The sequence below is a fragment of the Trematomus bernacchii genome, unplaced genomic scaffold (genome assembly GCF_902827165.1).
Source record: "Trematomus bernacchii unplaced genomic scaffold, fTreBer1.1, whole genome shotgun sequence".
NCBI classification, from domain to species: Eukaryota; Metazoa; Chordata; class Actinopteri; order Perciformes; family Nototheniidae; genus Trematomus; species Trematomus bernacchii.
Genome location: NW_022987705.1, coordinates 6,198,019 through 6,224,642, shown reverse-complemented (window position 1 = coordinate 6,224,642; position 26,624 = coordinate 6,198,019). Strand labels below are relative to the sequence as shown.

The 26,624-nt window shown below is 38.6% G+C and overlaps 2 protein-coding genes across 3 annotated transcripts; one reads left to right on the top strand and one right to left on the bottom strand.

The window, feature by feature from the left end:
* Positions 1-166: 166 nt before the first annotated feature.
* On the top strand, positions 167-8,147 carry sms (spermine synthase). Its single transcript, XM_034139844.1, has 11 exons — positions 167-393; positions 1,499-1,619; positions 2,569-2,656; positions 2,938-3,002; positions 3,101-3,276; positions 4,165-4,319; positions 4,478-4,567; positions 5,310-5,424; positions 6,110-6,189; positions 6,577-6,692; positions 7,025-8,147. The coding sequence occupies exons 1-11, from the start codon at positions 348-350 to the stop codon at positions 7,053-7,055; spliced, it is 1,083 nt and encodes a 360-aa protein (XP_033995735.1). The 5' UTR covers positions 167-347; the 3' UTR covers positions 7,056-8,147.
* On the bottom strand, positions 7,950-23,656 carry LOC117490219 (adhesion G-protein coupled receptor G2). Of its 2 annotated transcripts, XM_034139843.1 has the most exons (31): positions 23,566-23,656; positions 23,254-23,372; positions 21,302-21,375; positions 20,409-20,477; positions 19,621-19,688; positions 18,923-19,515; positions 18,553-18,589; positions 18,434-18,471; positions 18,229-18,353; positions 18,092-18,143; positions 17,851-17,903; positions 16,914-16,955; positions 16,773-16,840; positions 16,630-16,670; positions 16,490-16,529; positions 16,178-16,212; positions 15,950-16,077; positions 15,711-15,828; positions 15,466-15,614; positions 15,167-15,368; positions 14,171-14,327; positions 13,345-13,512; positions 13,004-13,129; positions 12,680-12,725; positions 12,492-12,595; positions 12,276-12,400; positions 10,769-11,140; positions 10,390-10,673; positions 9,743-9,844; positions 9,486-9,638; positions 7,950-9,058 (listed from the first exon to the last, which is right to left on the bottom strand). In XM_034139843.1, the coding sequence occupies exons 2-31, from the start codon at positions 23,346-23,348 to the stop codon at positions 8,955-8,957; spliced, it is 3,768 nt and encodes a 1,255-aa protein (XP_033995734.1). In that variant the 5' UTR covers positions 23,349-23,372; positions 23,566-23,656; the 3' UTR covers positions 7,950-8,954. The 2 variants fall into 2 exon arrangements, with proteins under 2 accessions (XP_033995734.1, XP_033995732.1); XM_034139841.1 differs by lacking the exon at positions 23,566-23,656 and having other exon boundaries at positions 23,254-23,472.
* Between the last annotated feature and the right edge of the window lie 2,968 nt (positions 23,657-26,624).

The following is a 26,624-nucleotide window of genomic DNA, read 5'->3' as shown; positions in this document are numbered from 1 at the left end:
TTTCAAAATGTTTCTGAACTGTATTTAAAAAAAAATACCAATCATGACTGGCTCTTGGTTCCCTTTATTTAAGTGATATTAAATAAGTTCATGTTAAACCGTGGATATAAATAATGATAAAAGAGAGATAGCTTTCACTTGTTTTCACTTTGTGCGCCAGTCCAAACACACCGGCGGAGGATTTCTCTCTTGTGGCTTCCTGACTCTTTGCTCTCGCCGCATCGCCCGCAGGCTGTGCAGTGGGCAGTGATAGCAGCAGCAGCGGTAGCAGGGCCCTCCCTCTGTCTCTGCAGATAAATACTCGCCGCCTGTCTATTCCCAGGCATGGATGACGGTTGCACTCAGACATGGCTCTGCGACATTATACCCTCGACTTCAAGCTCTCTACGCCAGGTAAAACGAGTGCGATTAGCGGCTTAATGCAGTCAATTCATTCTGGTTACATTCAGTGCATCAGGGCTGCATGCTAGCTCGCTGGCTACCATGCTAATACCTGCTAGTCTGTCACTGCCCTTCAAAACAGAAACGCGGTATTGATTTTGATGAAACGAGGCTGATACTGGCATATACATAAACACTATTTGACAAGTGGGGGTTAAAGCTTAACGTTATTATAGGCTAAACATTGAATTGTAATGTCATATGCATGGTGGTGTGTTAGACGTTATTTTTTATTCAGTCTTTGAATAGAAGCCCCTCTGGCTAACAGTATGAATAAAGTATGCTGCTCAAGCCAGCTCTGTCGCACAGGAAGTGGCGCATTTTCACCCATTTTTGTAGTTGATTTATGTGTTGATCTAAAACTATGTAAAGGTGAGCAGTGTGCTAATACCGAACAGGAGAGGTGTGCCGAGCTCTTAAACCGCAGTCAAACGAGCATTAACCTACTTGTCTTTAAATAGCACTTCCAGGGAAAGTTACCTATGTCCTAGGTCACCAATAATAATGTGTGGGACTCTATGGAAATACACATGTTTTTCTATAATTGGGTTTCGAATCACGTGATGGCACATTGCAAAAATATTAATAATTATTTAAAAATAAAAGCAGTATTTTTAAATGTCTTCGTAAATCAAATATACAAAACTGTTAGAACAAACTAATCTAACTGCTTCATCTATAACAATATAAATGTAATTATTTTAGTAGTTCTTGATTTGAAAATTAAGTAGACTTTCCATCTGATGTTTTTTACTTTGCACTGCTCTGTTTTTACAATGTGTTAATACATAAGGGATTATCCAGCAATGTTAAGTATTATAGAACACTGTCATTGCTATTCTTACCAGATAAGTTGTACTTTTAGTTGACCCATAGAAGTATTTTGTTAATAATACTTTTACTTGAGCAATACTTTTACTTGAGTATTACTATGAATGGCATTGTTATAGAGCATTTAATAAAGGATCTCGGTACTTCTTTTACCACTGATTCACAGAATGTTTAAAGCGAGTCAATTATTATTTTTTTTTTTATTGTTCTTCATCTCTTTTCCCAGTTGACTCTGCTACGACAGTCCCTCACCTACTGTCCATATTTCATGAGCAGGAAATGACAGAGACTGTCCATGAAACAAATGGACATGGATACCTCGGTACTTTTGTAGGCAAGAATGGCCGGTAAGGAACAGCGTTTTCTGCCAAACAAAAGCTTTGTGTTTTCCTTGTGTCTGCGGCATAAATGCAGGAGTTTTCAGAAACATCTCAGAGTTGTCATTACAAAATATTAGATTTTATTACTACCTCCATGTGGTAGTAATAAAATGAAACTACAGGTTCCATGATGGAACCTGTAGTTTCATTTTATTACTACCTCCATGTGGTAGTAATAAAATGAAACTACAGGTTCCATGATGGAACCTGTAGTTTCATTGTAAATATCATCCGGGGATGCTTATATTTAGCTTACCATTTGGAAATGAATAAGTGGAATTATTGGGCTAGGCTTTGTTTGTTTTGTAAGTCTATCCTACATATATAGAGATATTTAGTTTTCCCAGTTTTTCTATTTGGCATGCTGAGCCCACTGATGGTCAGCAGATCTGGTTAAGTGGATGTATTGATGCTTCCACTGTGAAAACGTGTCCTCATTCAATGTCCTTTGCAAAAGAGGAAACGAAAAACCTTTCAACACACCAGGGTGTGGGTTTGTTCAAATATAGATTTTGGTTAGGGATGACCCTGAATTGTTGCAGTGGCTTAGAAATGTGATCATGTAGCAAAGGGTCCTTAATTTATGATTTGATATAGAATAGCTTTAAATAAATCATGATATAGTTAGCCTGTTTAATTACAAATAACAATTGTAATAAAGTCTACACAGTCAAAGTCAAAGAAAACATTTATTAATCAGTACATTCTCATCATAGCGCTGAATATAATTTCAATTTATGAACGATTCTGTTTAAAATGAACTTGGGGAGGCAACAGAAGCAGCTGGTCGTGGCTCGCTGCTCTCTTTATGTAAATGCTCAGTCCGGGACAGCCCTGATTTAGTAATCAATTTAGCTAAATGTAATGTTCTTCTCACTTAACCACTTTGTTCTAACTTTATTCTGTTACTTCTCAGGCTTGCTATTCTGCGTGTGCACTCCCACGGGCTGGTCACCGTTGATCTTCAGTGTTATGAAGAGGATAACATTGCACAACTAGACAATGTAGGTGGAAAAAATGAAAAAAAACATTACGTAATACTTCAAAACACGCAAGAAGTCCCACAATGCAGCATGTCATGTGAGGTTTGCAACTTTTGAGCTAGGGAATGTAATAACGTTATCACTCATACAACGTGCATTCACATCTTAATAGCTATGCAGAAAAGCAAGTTTATACTATAAACCTTTTCTTTTGTTTCCAGGAAATACTATTAACTGTGTTTTGGTGTTAGAGTGCTGCCCATAAATTATCCTAAAAGTTGACATTTTCTTTTTCTCCATAGCTTTTAAATGCACTGGAAACAAAGCTAAAGATGATCCTAAATGTCAATATTACACGGATAAAAAGGTAAGGATATGCCCCTTTGCTAATTTTGTTAAAAAGCAATAGCATATATTCATGGTGAAGTAGTGTTGGTTATTTCACCGCTCACCCTTCTTCCCAAGGCTCCCGGCCCTCGTACGAGGAGCAGAGGTGGACCGATACTGGCCCACGACTGACGACAGACTGTTGGAGTACGACATGGACCAGCTGGTGTATGAAGAAGATTCTCCATACCAAAACATTAAGATATTGCACTCACAGCAGTATGGGAATGTCCTGATACTTGATGATGACATAAGTAAGTGTATACAGTAGGGCTGAACGATATATCGTGTCATGGCGATAACCGCGATATGCGCATGCGCGATATTCACATCGCAGGGACGTGCGATTTTCTTCTTTTTTTTTAATATATATTTTTTTTTTTTTTTTTTTTTTTTTCATTTTTTTTTTTTAGGACGTGCGATATTAAGTAGGTAAATTAACTCAAACACGTCATGTTACAATAATTTTGCTGCTTGCTACAAAAGGAAAACTTGCGTGGCTCTCATGTCAGGGGTACTTGAGTGAGTGACATGCAGTCTCTGCATGCACAGCAAACCACCAATCACAATCATTCTTGATCTCGATCAGATCACAGCAGGCCCCGCCCCGCTAGTTTGCAGACCATCAAAACACCGGTAACAAATGAGCGAGGCACAGGAGGACAATACCGGCGAGAATGAAGATTTACTTCCAAAAAGAAAAGCAACATCTGCCATCTGGAACTATTTTGGATACAAAAAGGTTCTTCTCTTCTTCATTCACAGATGAACCCCCTTATTTGAGGGTAAGCAACATGCATTATCATGACATGTTAGATCATGACTTAAGGTATGATGAGTCAACCAGTTAAGATCCAGACGTCCGTGACTAAAATCCTTCATCCGGTTAAATATGGTTTAAAAAAACCGCAATATATATCGCAGGGGAAAAAAAAAAATATCGCAATGTCAGTTTTTTTCAATATGGTGCAGCCCTAGTATACAGTGCCTGGCATGTCTGTCACTCTCGAAAAAACAGATCCAGTTCGACTCCTTTAACTTATTGTAATTTAAATGTTATTTTAAGTACACCATTAGTGTCAATTGATTCAAATGTACCAGGTCATATTTGCATCAGTGTAAATAATCTGTGTTCCTTGCAGACTTGGCAGAGAGCGATTTGACTTACACCCAGGCCATCATGGGTAATGGAAGAGAGAGCTATGCTGGAAAAGAGGTGCTGATATTAGGTGGAGGTGATGGAGGCATCCTTTTTGAGATGGTCAAACAGAAGCCAAAGATGATCACCATGTTGGATATATCCTTTTTGTATTATTGTGTTGTGACTCTGTTTCTCTCACAGCGACTTTAATCAGTCTCTAAGCTCGATCACGTAAAAAGCCAGTTTTCTATTTTGTGTTGTATTTTGTATTGTTCATCTACACTTGAATGATATTTCCTTTACAAAGTGTGCACATTGACCAGAAGGTGATAGACGCGTGCAAAAAGTACATGAGACGAACTTGTGGCAATATCCTCGACAGCCTGGAGGGAGACTGTTACCAAGTGAGTGCTGAGAGAATATTTATATTTGACTGCCATCTGATGTTTGCCTCTCACTCAGCTGAAAGAGGACATGTTATGCTCATTTTCAGGTTTTGGCTTTAAGGTTCAAAAAGGTCATTTTTCTCATACTGCCTGTGCTGCAGCACCTCTTTTCACCCTCTGTCTGAAACCAGAGCCCAGTCTGCTCTGATTGGAGAGCTGGCTGGCTCTGTTGTGATTGGTGAAATGATTAGTGATGCCCCGCCCCTTTAGCATATCACATGCAATGTGTTGGAGCGGTTGGAGCGCTAGCCAATATAAGTGCAAGTGTTCCATAGTGATGCCATTATGTTACTGAAGTAAACAAAGTGTGTGGGAGAGAAACTCTCTGGAGCAAACTTTAGGATTTTAGCCGTTGCAGACCATTTACATCCACAAAAACCTAACACAATACAAGAAAGGGAAAAACACAATACGGCCTCTTTAACATCGGTGCACCTAATATATCATCCGACTGTAAACAATTTTGATAGCAGATTGAGTGTTTTAAACACAGCATTGTTTCCATCCATGTTTACTTATTTGCATTGTTCTTCTAACCTGTCTTCCACCATCCTTGGTAAAACTGCATCATGTTATCAGGGTTAGGGTTAGACAAACAGAATAAGGAGAACCTGAGATTGCACTGAACTCGTGCATGTTATGTATCAAGCATATTTGTCTAATGAAGTAAAGTGTGCTCTCGGTGTCTCCTGTTTGACAGATACTAGTTCAGGACTGTGTCCCTGTGCTGAGGAAGTATGTGCAGGAAGGAAAGACGTTTGATTACGTTATTAATGACCTGACTGCAATACCGATATCCACGGAGCCAGAAGAAGGTTTCTGTATTTTTTTTATAATATATATTTTCTGTACTTATATTTTTAAAAAGGTTTATTTAAAAAAAAAAAAAAATCCACATTTCCACCAGGCACTTTCTCTTTATTTGCATTAGTTACATTTCTGAAACATAATATTAATAATTAGGCTGTATTTGTATAGCACTCTTCATACACTAGGTGCAGCATATATTGCTTTCACAACATTATACATTTCAACAGAAATTAAATTTAGGTTAAAAGAAGTGCTGGGCAACAATTACAATGTTTCTCAACTCAAACATTAATTAATTTAATTCAATCAAATATCAAACCAAAGCTATTTGCACACATGCAGCATAAAAACATAATATAACAGCTCAAGGAATATAAGGGGGTAAAAAAGCTATGATAATAAAAAAATGTTGAATAAGTAATGATTCAAAAGTTGACAGTAATATCTGGAAGTAGAAATGTGGAATATATAAACCCTGACTATTTTTAACTAAGGAATAGTAGTTTGTTTAAAAAAGAATGTTTGTTTATAAAAGGAAGACCTGTCTAACATAATGATGTTCTACCAGTTAGTCAACCTTTACGCTGTGGTTTTGCCTGCTGTGAAGGCTATTTTCATTCCTTTGCTGTTACATAAATGATCTGAGCTTGTTGAACTGGTGTCTGAGCCGGTCTTATCTGCTTGTTGCAGACTCTACATGGGAGTTCCTGCGTCTCATCTTAGATCTTTCAATAAAAGTCTTGCATCCCTCGGGGAAATATTTCACACAGGTGAGTCGCTTTTTTAATCAACTGCTGATAATGTTGTGTAATTATTTCTTCTGAAAACTTGTATAGCACCTAGAGTAATATTTCAATCTGAAGTGATTGCATTTTCTTATTCCATGTTTTATTTTATTGTTGATTAAACAGTCTGATATCATATTTAGAGAATGGTATGCTCCGTATCTCACAATATAATGTAGTTTCACACAAGTAATATTTCATCACATTGGACATATGTCAACAAGTGGCAAATGCATCTTATTATTTTATTGCAGCCAAGCATCGTAACCCACCACTCCCACTTAACACCCTCCATTTGTGTTTAGGAAGAATCCATATCTACAGTACGTGTGTCCCGTGACATTTATTTTTTCTTGTGCCACCTGTCACCAGGGTAACGCACAGACCATGACGGAGGCACTGCGTCTGTATGAAGAACAGCTGAAGAAGCTCTCGTGTCCTGTGGGGTTCTCTAAAGAGGTGGTGTGTGTGCCCTCCTACTTGGAGCAGTATCCTTTCATCAGTATTTGGACATTTTAATGTTTTTAATTATGCTCATGATAAATGTGGTGTTCATATCCCATTACAACAACACTCAAATATTTTGTATTATACCTTATTTCTGTCTTAATACCTATATTTGTGTAGCTTTGGACCTTATTTGTATTGGTAATAATGATATACTAGTTATTTGCAGTGATCTGATGGCTTTTTTTAGTGTCTGTTCGATCTTATGATGAGCCAAGTTGAGTTAACAATTGTTTATATATTTGTGAATGGGCAAAAAAGATTCCATGCTGTCCTATTTTGTTGTGTACAATCCTTAATTCCATTGTGTCAGATGGGTTTTCTACTCTGTATGGAAGAAGTAACGACCAACAAGTTTCTCTGCTTGAATCCCCATCAGCTGGAATGTGAACGCTCCTCCCATTTCTGCTGTAGCCTTAAAGATGTGTTCAGACTGAACGTGACATTAAAAATTAGAGGCAAGTAAGCGTTTGGGTAAGCGCAGTGTTAGCTGGGCTTTAAAAGAGTCGATCTGCAGAAATATAACGTAAATAACTGGAGCTCCACACACAAGTGGCAGTGTATGCCTGATGTGTGTGTGTGTGCCTCTCCTAACTGACTACAGCTAACATATGTACTGTAATCTGCTGTTTTTTTTTCTTCAAAACGCTCCATCATTTTAGTCAATGTGCATTACACAAGATAACATTCAGTCTGAGCACATCTCAAGGGGTACAATGACGGTTTTATTTTCCCGCTCTTATTGACCCCATTCTGCCCTGATCATCATTCAATTTCTTCCTGTTTTAGTTGTCTTACCATTTTTTGCTACAACCTCTCAGTTGTATTTCGTTTGTGTTACTTGGAATGTCCATTTGCATGTTCTCTGAAGGAAACAGTTAGATGTGTAAACATTGATTTGATACACACAACTCATCGTACGACAGGCGCGTGTTCTCTTGTTTTCAGACGTCTCTACACTTGAGTTATAGGCTCATGTCGTGATGTTTAGGCTCAGCACAGCTAAACTGAGATGCTTTTAAGCGCTGTGTTTTTTTTGTTACTGCCTCTTAAATGTGATTTGATTCTTTCAGATTGTATCAAAGCAATGTGATCATGCCCAGTAAGACTGACGTGTTTAAGTCCAAATGTGTTTTAAAAGGGAAACTATTCCACCACTTTAATGCCACCTTTGTGCTTGTGCTGTTTTTATGTCATGTTCTGTTAGCACCTTTTGGGTTCCTACAATATATATTACGTTTTTTTTTTTTAATACTGTATTAGGTGCATGTAAAGGACAGTGAATGTAGCTTGCATATACAGTACACAGCACGTTTACACGTGATCAACCCTGTGGGACTCGGTTACATTTATTTATTCAATATAATTTCACCAAATGCTGTTCCACTTGAGTTATTTTCTGTGACCTCTACAATTAAATGTGTTTTAGGGGGAAATGTGTGATTTGTTATTTTCTCCAAAATAAATGTAATTGAGAACATGCCAATACAAACAGTGGGTAGTAAAATAATAAGAATAATTCAGTTTCAGTGCGAGCCATTGATAAAGGTTGGCACTGTTGTATTGAAAACCAGTATGTTCTGCAACTATATATAATGGAATATGAATTGGCTATAATTGTCTTATTCAAGCAAAAATGGCCCGGAGAAAAAGGTACTGGCTCCAGCTAGATGTATGAAGGTTTCCACCTGATATTGCCAAAACTACTGAACCTGCTGACACAAGTGTGAACATGCTTCATTTATTTCCACACTCAAAAAGCAAGGTGCTAATATTGAATAGTTTACAATGAGTCAACATCAGTGTGTGCAATGTACCATTTTTATTCAGCAACTTCTCTCAATAACATCCCTATACAAAGGAATAAAGGTTCTCCAGGTTCCTTCCAGATACAATAGATTTTAATTTAAATATAGCGTGTTAAAATCAAGTGCTATAATGTAGGATTGCTCATTACAAGTCATATAATACAAGTGACAGGAAGATGGACAGTATATAAATTAGTCTTTATTAACATTATATACAAGTATTTCAAAAATAAGAGCCTTTCAATATTCAGTTCTGGGCTGCCCAAAACGAACCCGGTAGAGATTTAGCTGAGCGCTCCCTGCAGGGGTTCGACTCCGACCTGCGGACCTTTGCTGCATGTCTCCCCCCTCTCTCCCCCTTTCCAATCCATCTGTATCAATAAAGGCAAAAATTGCCCTAAGAAACCCATGAAAAACAGTCAAGTCCTTTCTGGATCAGGGCGTTTGTTGGTTTCTGTACTGCATGTTGATCTCGTTGAGGACGACATCCGTACTGTAGTCTTCTTCTGCTGTGATCACATTGTCTTCAAATTGGCTACCTGTAACACAGCACTACTGCATTATTTCTGTTTTTTCAAAAGGACTTAAATGAACCACTCATTTAGTCAATATACTGTAAATATTTGTTGTGTTGTACACTGGTATGACAAGTCTGTAGGAGAATAAAACATAGGTAAAAGTGTTGGGCTTCTGTTCTGGCCACTTTGCTCAAGAGCCTGCAGTATTTGGTATGTAACAATATATGACGACTATATTATTGTATTATAATATTGCAGTGCACAGCCTTGTTTAATATTTGTATCCAGTAAACCGCAGCAATAATTAAAACCTGTTTTACATGTGTTGAGTCTTGCTTAAGGCAAAGCTAAGGATTATGTGTGTGTCAGTGTATGAATCGGTAGTATAACAGTCAACATTTCCCATGAGTGTCTCCCATAATCCGGATGGCAGGCAGTCTTCACTTACTGATGCCATTAGTGAGCTCTGAGGAGTCGCTGACCAGGAAACAGGAAGAGCTGGATGAGTTATTGAACTGGGACGAGTTTGAGGAATGAAGAGATGTGACTCTGTTCACTGATGACTTCGTTGCGGTCTTCTGTGTCGCAGTGCGGCTCCATTCTGTTAAAAACATAAATTCCACAGGATAAAAGGTGAAATGTTACATAATAATTGATGAGTAATTATTACCATAGATGTCCAGCATGGTTATGAAATGTAAAAACCTGAGTTCTCTGCCAGCCTCATTCTGCCGCAGCACAGGAAGGTCCTCCACTGCTTCCTCACATTCTCCTTCCCCACACAATAGAAGATAAATATAAAGAAACCTAAAAAACAGAAACAGGGTTTATAGGTTCAGTATATCACCTGCAAAGTACACTTGTTTAGGTTTTGGGCTTACTTTTTACACATTGTGTGTGAGTGGTGAGCACTATAAGATAAAAAGCTTTAGAAAAGTGGATTAAACTCTTTTTAATGTCCTCATACATAGGATTCAACAATCCCTTTAGATTTTGTTCCCCATTCTATCCTTGTATACAGGCTCATTAAAATACACCGCCCATTATCTGAGTATCCCCTCCTACCGCCTGAGAACTACCTCAACTACCACAACTTTTCTCAGAAGCCAATCAGAGCAGACTGGGCTTCTTCAGGAGAGAGTCTTAAAGAGACAGGTGCCAAAAATAAGCATTTTTCGACAGAGGGTGAATACAGGTACATTCAAACTAAGATTATGAGAACAATTAAGTGTTTTGTAACATTCAAGCATGAAAACATGAACCTGAAGATGTGTATTACACTATATCTCCTTTCTCTGCTTATTTAGTTCACTATTATGTCAATTTACTCAACCCTGTATGAGTCAACTCACCTTGGAAGGAGTTAAAGATGGCAAACAGGTACATGAATGGCAGGTTAAGGGGCCCCCAGGCAAAAAAAGCGAAGCCCCATGTAAGTCCCAGGAGGATGGTGATCCCCGACACGCTGCGCATGTCCTGCAGTATGCTGCGGTGCTGCAAATTGTGAGGGTTCTGCCTCTTTATCCGACACAGCTGGACCAGCACCACCACGAACATGACGAAGTTGAACACAAATATGAGGCAGAAATAGGCCACCACTGACACGTAGAAAGCAATGTCATTTTTCAGCCAGCAGCTGTGGGAGAGAATGAAAGGGTTAGCTTATTGTTTTGTGCAGAATTTGTTTTTCATGTGTCTGGATATTTGTTGGTATCGTATCAGAAGACTCACAATCCATCACTAGTGCCATCGGAAAACCTTCCATAGGAGACAAGGCCGTAGTTATCCTTGTCAACCGCGATGACAATAATGACCACAATCATCGGGATGCCCCAGCCGACGAGCGAGAACTTCACCATGTAGTGGGAAATGTAGCTATTGAAGACTTTCACCAGGGCCAGGTACATGTGGACGGCCTCTAGTCCCATCCAGGTGAAGGTCACCAGCAGGAAGTAGTGCAGGAACCAGGCGGTGGAGATGCAGAGGCCCACAGCCTCCGGGTAGAGAGCCAGCCAGGCGTCCACCAGGAAGACCAAGTTGAGCAGAAGCAGAGCCAGGCACAGCTGGATCAGGATCTTAGAGGGAATGTCCTTACGCAACTTCCTGCAATGTTCAAACAAAAATCATCAGTGAACTTTTCTTAATCAGCTGTTTGTAAAGAGTGATCTGAAAAAATATCAGTTTCATTTTTTATTCGTAACTACAAGCCCACGATCCATTAGGAAGTCAATACAAAGTAATACAGATGTGTTTCCAATCACTATCTAATTTATTGGTTGTTCAAGATCATTTAGATTGCAGAAGTAGTACAAAACTGTTACTCATGTGTTAGCAATGTCTAGTTTACAAACAACGTCAGATATTGATTTGAGTATATTAAAGGTCCCATGTCTTGGCCATTTCTTCTGATCATAATTCCATTGTTGAGGTCTACTAGAATAGATAACATTGTTCAATGTTCCAAAATCACATTGGTTTTCTCATACAGCATCTCTGTATAGTATGTGTATTCACTCTCTGTCCTAAACGGCTTGTTGGAGCTCCTGCCCCCCCTCCCTATGAGCCCACTGTGCTCTGATTGGTCAGCTCGCCCACTCTGTTCTGTCAACCACCGTTACAGCTGAACATCAGTGTTTGTTTTACTATGGCGTTTGTTAGCAACCAGAAAATGACACCAGTAATGACAAACAGATGAGAATGCTGCGTGGGGTCTGGGTGCCGTGTTGGCGGGACGTTGCAGGGCTCGCTGCTCCGCCCTGTGAGGCTCGAGGAGCGGACAGTGTGAGCTGGATTACTGGTGTCGTTTCCTGGTTCCTGCGTGGGGTCTGAGCTCGAGTGTGTGTGCGGAGCTCAGGCTGAGTGAGTGTTTGTGTGTGTGTGTGCGGATTGGTCCATTTGGACCAATTGGTCCATTTGGACTTAGTGACGTCAACCTGCCCCGGAAGAAGAAAATGGAAAAAGAAAAATCTCCAACGAGGCGTTCTGGGGCAGCATAGACACGTCTTTTCTGTGTTAGAGTTTTACTCGCTACAGGGTGTACTTTGAGGGTTTGTGACTTTGCAGACCGTTTACATAGCTAAAAAAAAGCTACATAACACACAAGGGGATGGTAATAACCCGAAAAGCATATGATGGGACCTTTAAGGACCCAAGACCTAATGAAATATATATATAATATATGCTACTTCAATGGTTATTATAACAGTTTTCACTTCATGCAATGTATCCTAAAACTCACCCAAAGGCCAAGTAGGTGAGGAGGGTGATAGAGAGGAAGATGGCCGACACTCCACAGCCAATATATGTGATAAACGTTAGGATGGTGGCCTGCGTACGGCTGGTTAGAGGCTGTCTGGCGAGGTCCTGTAGGCAAAAGAGAAATAAAGACAAGTTACAGTTAGCAGAGTGGAAAAGTGTTCACCAGATAAAAGGATGCAAATTCTCATTTTCTCACCAGCAGGATAGCAAAACTTGTCAAATGGTTGCAGCCACAAACCGTCTCGTTGTCTGTGCTTTTTCGGACAGAGCAGCCTCTTGGATTCCAGCCCCCTGAGTCGTCTGCAGGTATAATACACATATTAATCATATTTTCATCTTTGTTTATATTTATTTAATTCTGATTGAGATAGTCGGAAAACTTACTATTGAATGTGAAGTCCCAGAAAACGCAGATAGCCACAAAATTAGCCTGCAGTTTCAGAAAAAGCAAAATAAGCTAGTATTTGTTGACAATCTCCAATTGTACAACTTTACATTTTAATGTAATATGCAGCTGCTATAACGTATAACACATTGTTTGAAAAAAGGAAGTTCAGATATTCTCTTGTGATCTTATTTGCTGTAGTTGCTGGTTTACCTTTGTCTAATATTTAAAGATGAAAAGACAATACGGCTATGAAAATAAAAAACAGTAAAGCAAACATACTTTTCCTAAAAAAAATTAAATAATCATTCAGTCTTGCTTACTGGAACAGGCTCTGTGTTCTTCAGCTGAATTACAACATCATCTTGGAGTTCCTCTATTGTCAGGTTGGCCGCACTCGCTCCCAGGATCCCACTGTTGAGTTTGCGTTTGCCTCTCAAAGAGCTGTCCTAAATATTTAGAGACAACACAACACAACACAACACAACACAACACACAAAAGGGGTCAGTTTGTGAAGACAATGTTATAATATTTAAATTAAACGGTTTCCTTATCAACTTAAAACCAGGGATATTAAATCCAAAACAGATCTGATGCACAAGTCTGCATTGTAATGAGTTATATTTCTTGCTTGGAATGTGATGTTCTGTTGATAGTATTGACCTGGTAAACTGTGTCCTTCTGATAGAAATTGAACTGGACTCTGGAGACCAGCTGCTGCTCCTGGCTGGTCAGGTCCTCAGTGAGGGAGGGGGGCAGCTTGATTGAGCCCTGCGGGAGGGGGGGGTCTGCTCTCACCTTCCTGCTGGGCCTGCTGGGAGCCCCACGGACCTGAACAGAGAGACACTGGCTTAACAACTAGATTGTATCATCAGACTGTAAATCCAACTTCTATTTGATTTGGGGTAATTGATGTCAATCTGTCCAAGCTCAACCTATTTCTTCTTGTGTGCAAAAACAACTGTAATCCAGGGATTTACCATGACATATAATTGTAAGTAATGTCCTTGTTATTAAAGGAAGAAGGTGACCTAGTTTACTGCAACAACCTTTTCTAAATGTGTGGAATCAACTGAATCTAGCTCTAACAACCAGTGTATGTGTAATGCAGGGTCTTGTTTACAGATATACATTCTTTTGTAATTGTTTAAAATTGAATTGATGGACAGTTTTTCCATGCTGTGGCATGTCAGTGTTTCTGTTTTGTAATGGGTCTCAAGCTGAAAAAAACTGCTTAAATGTGATCTAACAAAGTGTTGTATTTCGCTCTGGAATTAAATGGATTTGAAGCATCGAGTAATGGAAATATTGAGGTCAAGTACAGAACCTAAACAAGTTATGTATGTTGTTCAGGCTAAAAACCTCTAAAACATCCAACATCTGCTGTAAAATATCTATAAATTCAATCAATATCATTCTGGCAACAAACAGCATGTTATATAGACAATGCTTCATACAGGTATAATCAAATGGACTATTCATGTCATACCTGTACAGTCTTAGGGTCTGAGATGGAGAAAACTGTTTCCTGGAAGTTGCTGCCATCTGCTGGTTTCACAGACAGAGCCACAGCGGAGGACAGGAGGTACTCAACCTTTCCATCAAGGACCAGCTTCAACCCCACGGTATCAACAACCCCTATAATGCTGATTAAAAAAAGGAAATGTAATTGGTATTACGCAAATCATAAATTATTATTATATTAGAGCGAATTCAGTTACACCAGTGGTTCCTAATCTCTGGGCCATAGAAACAGGCCTTTGTTACCAGCTACCAGGTTAGAACTATATGATTACATTCATTTATAAAACGGACAAGTCAAATCAAGCAATCTGATTGGTTCTTAGCCGTGATATACTGAGCGTATACCACGGGTAGAATTGTAGTTACTTTTCACAACAAGTCAGTATCCCTCCGCGTCTGAGAAAAACTGTATACAGTTGGGCTGAAAAGCAAACTGCTTCGCGTCGGGCCGAACCACGCCCCTTAGCTGTGATATAATGAGCATATACTGTACCACGGCCTGTCGTGAGCTATTGCTTAAATATACTATAGGATACTATGGATTTTTTTGTAGGCAAAAACAGGACATTTGGTGCTGTCGGTGCTGCGTTTTGTTTTCACCCTCACTGCCTTTCACACTCCAACAACAAACCGACTTTGAATTGAAATAGGATCTCAGAGTACAAAACAAAAATCCATTATCTATTTGGATATTAAATACATTCTCATGCATGTGATGTAAAGATAAAAGCCTCTTTTAGGAGAGGATGTATTTTTGCTACCAGTGGAGTCGCCCCTTGCTGGATATTAGAGAGAGTGCAAGTTTGAGGAGCCTTTCCATTGCCTTCATTTATTCAGACCTTGAAGTGAACTGCTTCCCAGGGGGCAACTTGCAACTGAATTGTCAAAATAAAGTTCTCAAAAAGGTCTTGAGTTATACCATCTAATTTCTGTAGACAACAAAATAAATGAAATGTGAAACCTGTTGGAGGAGTCGGACAGCACCTCAGGAGTGGCACCGAGCAGATTGCTGACAATGTGGACGGAGATGTTTCCGAGAGCAAAGCTGACCGTTGGGCCCGACAAAAGTCTCTCCAGCTTTGACACCAGCTGACGCACCTGGCTGGAGTTCAGCTTGGACATGTCTTTGGTCAACTCAAGCAGTGCATTGGCTTGGCTTTCAGCTGCAGTCAACAACATTTGAAGAGTACACTTTAATGATGCTATAATGATGTCAATGTTGGGAACAGAGTTGTACACAGTGCTGAGGTGAAAACAAACCTGACTCGGGGACATTAGCAGTAGTGAGGGTTGCATTCACAGATGAGGTGGAGGTGCTTGGTTGTGAGGTTGTCACATTCGGGCTGGGTGTACACGACTCCACATCGCACGAGTCTTTAAGCTCCACAAGCATATTTTTCCCGCCATGACTGTTAAGAAAAAAGGGAGAAATTAGAATCCTGGGTGCAAGTATTTGTTAAGATTTTAAATCAGGTTTTTGTTGTAATAGTGCAGATCATACAAACCAAGTCAGGATGTTAGACTCTACTATTGTTTGGCAAAAGTTAACATGAGGTATGTTCAATTGGGTCCACATGGTGATAGAATTCAATGGATTGTCACTGAAGGAATTTCCACAAATGGCTGTGGGACACAAAAGAAAAAACACAAATGAGTAGTTTTACAGCATAGACTTGCAGGTATTTTCTTGACGGCATGAATTGCTGTTGAATTGACTTGTTTTCCCTGTATTAAGTTCACACACCAGCTCGAGTCACGTGTCCATTGTAACTTATTCCTGGCTCAGATTCAAACAAATGAATCACAGCTTTCGACAAATGACAGAAAGGAACCTCATGGCCAAAGCGTAAAGTCACTCTGCATATTTGAAGACTTAAAGTAAAAAATCAGAAGTGTACAGATTTCAGTCACTGTTCAAATGCATCAATGCAAAGAAATGGTCCAGCAAAGCTATGAGTAGGATTAGACTCACTTTGTTGATGTGCTTCCACATGTCACATTGGCATTCTAGGAAGAAATGTTCATTGTTAAAAAGCATAATATCCACAGTGTCAATCCAGAGCAAAACATTTGTATTTCATGGACATCTGACCAAAAAGAAAAAGTGCAATATAGATGCACATTTGCAGTGGCCAATTGCCTCAATGACATGCATCACATTGGTAAAATCAAATGCAAAAAAAGATTTTTCACTTAATATTCGAATTTGATCTTTCTTGTAATTGCCTATTTAAACTAAAATGTGAAGTTCAGGCACAATTATTACAGTTTGGTCGTCGGTTACCCTGTATTCTGATGCAATGACGGACAATGGACATGAATCGCTGCAAAGGAACATTACAAAGATTGTGATTTATTTTAATTTTAACAAATGGTATTTATTGATGTCAAATTTGATTTGATTTGATGAATGCAAATACTTACTCTTCCCTTGAAGGGCAATCTGGTTTAACCAGGTTATGAATCTGGAAAAATTCAAGAGATTAGAGTTAGATAATTCATTAATGTATAATTTGAGACATTTAAGAAAATAATTGAACATACTCTACACGTGCATGTTGATTTACCATGGACAAAACGTACGAAAAGTTCATCATGGAATCTTGTACCGAAAATCGAAAAGTGTAGAATGCCTCTGAAAACAAAAAGATAACACTTGACAAATGTCTTATTTTATCAGGTGGTTTTGTTGTTAATAAAACACTCACCAACTCCATTGCAGTAGACAGAGCAGTTGCAGGGGTTATGAACTGGAAGTCAAAGCATATTGGTTTTCTTTATTTAAATGATAGTATGAAAACAACCACTTAAATATTAAATTACAGTATTCAACCTGCCTTTGTCTCATTTTTGGCCACTGTGCCATTATTTCACCTATTATTTACACACGAAATAATAAACTATAGCATATAAATGTGTAGGTTATATAAAGGGTCAGTTTTAAAGAGTGATTTGTGCAGGACTATATAACTCGGCCGGCTGGGCACATTGACTTCCTGGAGGTTCCGCTGGTTGCTGTTTCTCCATGGTAACAAAACTAACCTGACGCGCCAGGTGATCTTGTGATCGCGCGATTCTTGCGTGATATCGCGAGATGCATTGAAAGGTAAACAAAACACTGCACGCGGCCAATAAATGAACTTATACATACAAAATAAAACGTGTTAATTAGTGACCATCAGTGGTCTTGCCAGGGTTTGTTACCTACCGACAAAGCCGGACTAGTTTCTGCACGTTTCTAGCCTTTATGCTAAGCTAAGCTAAGCTAAGCTAACTGGCTGTAACTGTATATTAACGGTACATATATCAGATGGGTATTGTTCTTCTTAAAACATTATAGCCTAAGCAAGAAAGCGAACAAATCTGCTTCACACATTTTTTTTAAATACAAACCTTGGAATAAATGTTTAGCCTCACAACGGCTCTTCCAATTAACTGTCCAAGTTAAGTCAACATTACTTACTTACTTACTTACTTACTTACTTACTTACTTACTTACTTACTTACTTACTACATGTAGGCTAACCTAGGCCTATGCCACATGTCTACATTTAAATTGTTGGTTAATGAATGTAGCCTAGATCAGAAGAATTTTCTTTACTTTCAGTTTTTTGAAGATTTTCAAAGGAAATGTTGAAAGCTCACCTGCCCCACAGTGTGCTGAGTTGCCTAGAGGAGCCACAGTCCCAGTGTCTTCACTGTGGAAAGATAGGCGAATTTGATTAATAAAAACAAGACAACCTCATAAAATCTTATAAAAAGGCAGCACATAACATGGCCATACTGTATATATTTACCCTAAAGATTAACCCATAAATACCCCTTAAAAAAACCTTTTAAAATATACAACAAATACAAAAAAGATTTTAAATACCAAACACCTTACCATAATTCAACGTCTTGATCAGTATTATTGGAACTGCAGTCCTTTGGTATACCTGTTCAATGACACAGAAGGTTGCTTGCATTATGAGAATTTGTTAGGTAGGTTATTATCTATTTTCAGACTGTGCAAACACTCACCGGTTTTATTTGCTCCCACCACATGGATGTCAGAGGAGGATTGACTGGCCTCATAGAGCGTACGGAAGATACAACACAAAGGGACCTGCTGCTTCAGCCTCAGCAACACAGAACAGTTGGTCTCTCTGAAGTATAAGGTCAGTGTTAACAACAAAACAAATCTTTACACACATTTTAGTCATTTGAAAATGTATACTTCACCTACTTTATTGCAGTCTTGTTGATGCATGAAACACAAAGATCCTGTTAAAAAACAAATTAATTCACATGATCGTTCTTTTCACACACACTGTTAACCACAGATACATCTTAGTGTTGACTTACTTGAAATAGATCAGATGTTATGCCACTGATGGTCGCACTGAAAATCAAATTGACATAACAAGATTGATTTAAAGTTGCTATAAAAGTCTGTATAACTTTTGGTAGATGAGATATCACATTTTCCTCTTACAAAGTTGAACTCATAAACAATTAAAAACAAGCCCTTGCTTAATTGATTTCACATTGATTATGATGACATCATGAAGACAGCACAATTACAACATTCTCCTCCTACTGAGAGAAAAAGCAGTATTTTTGTACTCAATCATGAATAATATCAACAAAACCTTGGTATGACTATTGTTGTCTATCACCTACACTGAACCCTTTCAATCATTAGTCTGTTTAATCAAAAATTGTCGTGAGATACCTGTTTTTTGTCACACTGGCCCGAATTTCCCGAACTAGGCTCTTGTTGTTTCCGTTATCTGGTTTTGGCTTCTTTGTTTTGCGGTTCCCAGTGGCTTTTGTTACCAATGTTGTTTTAAAAAAAAGTGTGCTTCCAGGTTCGTTTGTAGTGAGGCCTTTTAACAAAGTTGCTCCAACTGTAGTTTTGGTGATGCTTTTAAACGCTGTGGTTGATGCAGCTGGTCTTCTGGTGATACTTTTTAACTCCGTAGTTGATTCAGTTGGAGTTCTGGTGATGCTTTTTAACGCTGTAGTTGATGCAGCTGGAGTTCTGGTGATGCTTTTAAATACTGTAACTGTTGCAGCTGCAGTAGTGTTGTCCCTTTTTAACGTTGTAGTTGTAGCATTTGTAGTATGGTTGTTGCTCTTTAGCCTAGTGATTGCCAGAGCTGTAGTTGAATTATAGCTTTGTAATGTTGATGTTGCTGTCTTCACGAGTGTTGTTTCATATGAAGTGTATGGAGAGGTAGTTTGTGGGGAGGTAGGTGCGACAGTGGTTTCTTCAATGTTTGGAGACAGACAGGTGTGCAGCTTGTTTGCAAACACCTGTTTAAGCTGGGGAAAGGAACACAATGCTAATTATATTTATTTACAGGGTATACATATCATATATCCGATATATTAGTTAGCAACAAGTCCGGAACCTATTCCTAAACATACCCAGGCAACGATCTCCGCTTCATCTTTCTCTTCCTTGACATCCACAGTGACAACAAAAAAGGAGTATACTGTGAAAGGAGGAAAGACAGAATGCAGTTGAGTAAACAGATTGAAAAAATAATAAATAACCTTGGATAACACAGATGATATCAGCCATATCCCCGATCCACAAAGTTCATTATAAAGCTGTTTTCACAGGCAGAGTTGTACTTGCCCTATTTAGTAAACTGATCTTGAAGAGGACATATTATGCTCTTTTTCAGGTTCATATTTGTATTGTGTGCCTCTTCTGTGACTTGTTTACAGGATTTAATGTTCAAAAAGGTCTTTATTTTTCTCATACTGCCTGTGCTGCAGCACCTCTTTTCACCCTCTGTCTGAAACCAGAGCCCAGTCTGCTCTGATTGGTTAGCTAACTGGCTCCGTTGTGATTGGTGAAAAACGTAGAGATGTCACGCCCCTTATCCGGTCACGTATAATGTGTGCCAATAGAAGCCAAGTTTTTCTTGATGTCCTTATGTTATGAAAGTAAACAAAGGAGTACAATCGTGGTGTTTCAGGCTGGGGGGAGTGTGTGGTAGAGAAACCTCCTCTCGCGTGAAATTTAGGATTTTAGACTTTGCAGACCATTTACACCTATATAACACACTACACCCCCAAAAGCATAATAGTATGTAACATATTGTATTTCCTGTCATCAGTCTTCAATGGTTACTGAGATCAGAGTGGATGAGCGAAGTATAAAGTTGGGTTTGACCCAGTATAACATAATGCCCGTGCATGTTTACCTGAAGGCTGTGTGTTTGTTGGAGGAACAGTGGGGAGAGCTTCATCGGTCTCAACACAGGAAGCCTGACCTGTCGGCGTAAAAGACAGAATAACTGTTTTTAGTTCGCACAGAATGAACGACTAAGAGGAACATTTTAAATGTACACTTAGAGTCATTTCTTTTTGAAACCTTTGTATTTTACACTACGCTAAAATAGTCATTATTACTGAATGTGTAAAGTCAAGTTTAAAGTGATGCATCTATAATACTGCAGACTTCATCAATATGTTTCATTTTTTTCACAAGTGATTATTTACTATGTTATTATGTGTTACAAAATACCAATAATGGTCCATAGGACACTTGTAATTCATTCTAAATCACATCTAAATATGTTACACTTAGATTTAAACTGCCATGTACATCGGAACGTTTGTTCAAGTATATATGGTAGTTTCCCAAAGTAGTTGAATTACAACACATCTTTTAAGTTTTTTCCTATTACTTGGTCATGTTGTCTGCCTTCCTCTACAAAGAAGTTACAGTAGGAAACAGACAGATATTAGAAAAACCCATTGGTGTGTGTGTGTGTGTGTGTGTGTGTGTGTGTGTGTGTGTGTGTGTGTGTGTGTGTGTGTGTGTGTGTGTGTGTGTGTGTGTGTGTGTGTGTGTGTGTGTGTGTGTGTGTGTGTGTGTGTGTGTGTGTGTGTGTGTGTGTGTGTGTGTGTGTGTGTGTGTGTGTGTGTGTGTGTGTGTGTGTGTGTGTGTGTGCATTTGTGCGCTGAATGACTGGCATTTTAGACATGGGAGACATATATAAATAGAAGTGCGAAGTTGTCAGTCCAGTTGAGATGACGGATGCTGACGCTCCATTGTCTGCTCTAAGATGTCATAGCTCATGTCAGAACATACCTGCCAATAGGACGGCCAGCAGAAGTATGTGCAGACAGTGGTAATGTTTCACACCAGAGCCTGCCTTCTCCAGTCTGTAAGATAACACATACAATCATTTAAACACTTTGTCAAATGTCTATATGGAATTAAATAGTCTAGTTCAAACGCCATTGTAGTGACATTCAATTGAGTACCTATTGTTGAACAGCAGATCACACGGGTGAAAGAGTGAGTCATGTAAAACATATTCTCAGACTAATCTTGAGCACCTATCTCCTTCCCTCTCACGCTGATAATTGCTAAAGCCTTTCCTGTATTAATTTTTTAAGAGCTTTTCTCTTTGGTTTCGGATCATTCAGTAATTTACCGTATCTTATAATGTGCCTAAGAAATGGATAATGCCAAATCAAACACTATTATAACACATATTGCTGTTAAGCATCACCTTTAATCAGAGTCCACTACAACAGAGCAAACACATTAACTTTATCACAGCTTAAGGAAAAGTGCAAACAGTAACACATCGAGAGAAGTACATATCGCACTGTCTAGAAACACATGTTGGGTTTTATGAATAAATGAGGAATGTTTGCTCATGTCGCAGTTTTCCACAAGTGTTTACATCTATTATGAAACTGTGCTTATACCATGCAGTGTATTAAGAAGTTATGTGGTAGCAGAAGAGTTTTATTTTACATTTAAAGCTCTCTAAACTTTGGTACCTGCTTTAATATATGTTTTTTTAACAAAATAACCTATGAACGTTATGTAATATATGTAATATTCAACTACGAATACGACCCATATGATCGGTTGTTTGTTCACACTAGTAGGAAATCAAAACATCCTCACAGCTATACTTTATGTAATTGTTATCAGAATGGATGAGTGAGGTTTGAAATTGTAGTTTCAAACAAGTGGTTAACGTTGTGAAATGATTTTTAGGCAACAAAACGACTTGCTTTGGTTCATCACAAGATCATGGTTTACATTTGTTAAGTAATTAGAAGGACAACAGATGAGGTGTAAAGGATAAGCCTTAGAGATACTAAATAACAACATCATAAAGCTGATGTTTGAAATCCAAGAATACATTTATTTATCAGAACATAACAATGTAGCACTAAATACATTTGTTGTTTCTCATTATCTTTCTTTCCATTTCTCTGTGGATTGCTACAATGTTGAAGATGGAAATTATGCCAAAGGTTTTGTATACAACTACCAAACCAGACAAAGTAATTCGTTTTTTATGTCTATTAATCTGCCATTGCTTTGCTCTGGTCAGCACTCTACCTAACACGCACACCTAGGGCCACAACACAGCGAGACATATATACTGTAGATACATGAAGCTTCAACTGAGAGGGCAACAAATATAACTTAGTCAGCTAAGCCCTTTCGAGGCAGTGGGCTCGACTGAAATGTAATTTAACCCTTTTCACATCCTGTACGTAATGTAGTTAACGTTAGTACATTGACTTGAGGAAGAATAGAGTATATTAGAATTAGAGAAAAGGAAAATGAGAGAAGAAACATCTAAGCAATAGCTGTGACAGGTGAGAACACGATGATTAGAGTAGAGGACCGATGTTGCTCAACAAATCAAAATCTTTTGTTTCAGTATGTAGATGATGAAGAAGAATTTTACATCAACAGTACAAATCCACAGACCCATTCATCTTGGGAATGTTTTCTTTTGCCCCTTAACGTTATCTGAACTGCCATTATGTCTGGAAATATTATCCTGAACTTCACTTAATATACCCAAGCTAAATATGAAATAGTATATTCACAATCAAAGCCAAAAAGTAAAAGACGACAACATACACTTTCTTTAAATGAAGACAAATATGGTGTAAATAATAAATATGTAAATAGAAGAGCTTGGTGGGTAATCCAGTTTCAAACCAGCTGTGGGCACTATTAAAGGAAAAGCAGACACACCAAAACCAGCCGCACCTCTTTACCTGACAGAGGGGCCAAACGTGTGTCGACTTGAAGATCCATAAGAACAAAAGCCAGCAGATGTCCTCTTCATTTTAGCCTCATTTCCTTGGGACATCACTTCTCGAGGGTGAATACTAGCCTTGAAAACAAAGCCAAAACACAAACTTTATGTGTGCATTTTCTTCTCCCTGCCGACACAAACTCGTTGTTGCTTGCGTTGTTGACAGACTGCTGAGTGAGTTCACTGTGACTTTCCCATGCAGGATCAAAAGCTGACACATATGGCACGCCCCTGGAACGTCAACCTGAACAGGTGCAAACATTCACTTTACCTGCTCAACAATGTCTACCTCCCAAAACTGGAAATGATTTGAGTTTAGACCAGTTCAAAGAAGGCTCATTGCTGTACAATCCTCCAAAAATGATTAGCCTAAATGTCCACCGCTAATGTCTGTGTAGGTTTATGCAAGGGGTTTTCTATCTAAAGGTATTCTGATTCTGATTCTGATTCTGATTTGTTTGTCAGTAAAGGTGCGCCTAAGGGTGTGTCCTAGCCTTGTTAATGTAACTAGTGACGACATGACTTGAACTAATTGTAGAAAGGGCATACAAATATTTACTGTTGCGTAATACAAAATCACATACCAGCATTATGTGTATGTCCTGTTATGCACCTGCTTTTCATGACTCTTAATAGGAGGGGTTTTTATGTGACGCACCTGAACTCACTTACTTACTTACTGTGGCATTTTAAATTATATTTACACAGGCAAACCTCTATATTTATTTTAATACAGACGCAGCTCCACTCATTGAATCACGCATAATAATTTAATCAATTATTGTAGCAGTTTAAATTATATTTACGTAGGCTAACCTCTATATTTACTGTACTGTAATACAGTTACACCTATAGAGTGCACACACACTTACCTGAACTTAATGTCATGTGGTTGTGTGTGCAAAAGCCACACTGCTCATGTACTAAATAAAGTTAAATTAAATAGTAAATATGGAAAAATGCTGGCAGCGGATGTAAACAAAGGGTTCCTGAATCTGAACATTCATATCCTGATAGCCCAGATTAGTTATGTATTCTTTTTTTTTTACATTCAAAAACGTACTATTAAAGGTGGGGTAGGTAATTTTGGAGAAACCAGCTCGAGTGTGCTAGAATTTGAAAATACACAGCCGGAACAAATCTGCCACTTCCTTACAGAGCCCCTCCTCCAACACACACGAACGCGCACATGACCAATGAGGGCACGAGATAAGTTTGTGCACAGATGGAAAGCTGACAGGCAGGTAGGCCATCCAGTTATTTTAGCCGGGCCGGCTAAAATGATTGGTCGTGCTTTTTACAGTATTACGGCTTCTACAGATGACATTTTTTTTATGGATTTTTTGTCAAAGCAATCGGGATGTTAAAGGTAGGGTAGGTAAGTTTGAGAAACCGGCTCGAGATCGCTAGAATTTGAAAATACACAACCGGAGAAAATCTGACACTTCCTTCAGACTTCCTTATAGAGCCCCTCCTCCAACACACACGAACGCGCACATGACCAATGAGGGCACGAGATAAGTTTGTGCACAGATGGAAGGCTGACAGGCAGGTAGGCCATCCAGTTATTTTAGCCGGGCCGGCTAAAATGATTGGTCGTACTTTTTACAGTACTACGGCTTCCACAGATGACATTTTTTTATGGATTTTTTGTCAAAGCACTTTTGATATTCATTGCTATCGGGATGTTAAGAGCATTCCATGGAATATAACAAAAAGTGTATCTCGAGCCGGTTTCTCAAACGTACCTACCCCACCTTTAACAACACTTATTATATTGTGGTACCAAAATAATTTGACAAGGGACCAGCTTGCGTTACCGGTAAATAATAAAGGAAGGAACAGTGGAATAATAGGTGTTCCCAGTTTGTACACTAGGGGGCGACATAAGGATAAAGATCAGATGTACACACACACAAATGAGACCAGAGCAAATATTAAAATGTTCATGTTTTCCTATTTTTCAATTTGAACTATATTGTGCACTGATATTCCCCCCTGCTAAGCTTTTAGAAAATAACTCTGGTCAGGTTTCTTCACATTATTCATCATAAGCTTTGATGAAACGGACTTCCTGCTGGCTTCAAGTACATTAACACCATGTTATGCAACCGGGGTATGACTGACTTTATGAACTCTAATCCCTTCCCTCCATATTTTCTCATTTGCTCCAATCCTTTAAACTCATTTCATGTTAACATATAAAAGTGGGTATCTTTTTGTAAAATGGTATACAGCATAGCATGTAATTGTTTTTTTTGTATATTGTTGAGTGTATTGTCACTCCTGTCACACTGAGACCTTTAAAGAATAAACAATAATGTATTATTGGGTTACGGCATCATATAGGCTATAAGTTTAAAAACTCCCAGCAGCACATAAAAGCTTCTATCCAATTCCCATACATATACTGTTAAATGTCTAATGTAGATGTGCTGTATGCCTGCTGTTATGATCTATTAATCCTCTGTTATGTCACTCTTGGTTGTCATATGGGCTTGCATGTGTTTGATCGATAGCATGAAGTAGTGTCTGTTCTACATGCTATGATCGTCATGAGATGGTGGAGGAAGGGCTTTGACATTAATCCCTTTCTCAACTGCTGTTTCCACGATCGATAAAGCAATTTAATTCCTCAGCTTTTAATCCTAAATGGGCAATAATTCCTTAATAGAGAACATGACTACTTGTATTTTGAAAATAGTCGCACATTTTAGCATCTTTCAGCTCATTGTTTCGTTTTTTAGGGCTGCACCTTAACTGTGTTTGTTCACCGCCACAGCAGCGGAGCAAAGATAAATAATGCCTTTTGGCTAAGACTGACACATTGTCGTCAAATTGATATTAATTAATGTCTATGGCTAAAGTACACAGATATTATTATCATAGGGACAACCGCAAATAGGATGACAAGAGGTGCAGCAAGAGGAGATTGCATGATTCCACCCAGGAAAGGTTATTTCAGTCAATCTTCATTTTCTGTTAAAGCTGCTAAACAATGGAACTCAATCCCTAATCAGAGAACATAATACATTCAGTGTATTTAAATCCCAATTAAATAGTTGGTAAGGAATCAGCTCTGTCAACACTGATACAATCTTCTGCACCTTACAACCCACTGTCTGTCTGCACTGCCTGAGCTTTAACCTGTTCTTTTTCATAATATGTATGTTTTGTTTTATTGTTTTTTTATTAACATTTCCAGTATTGGATGTTGCATGTTTTTATTGATTGTATTTACTCGTTATTTTAAATGACATTTTGTCTCATTAGGGTGACTTACAAAATCTGTCCGGTTACTACAGATGAAAAATAGCATCTTGGCTAACT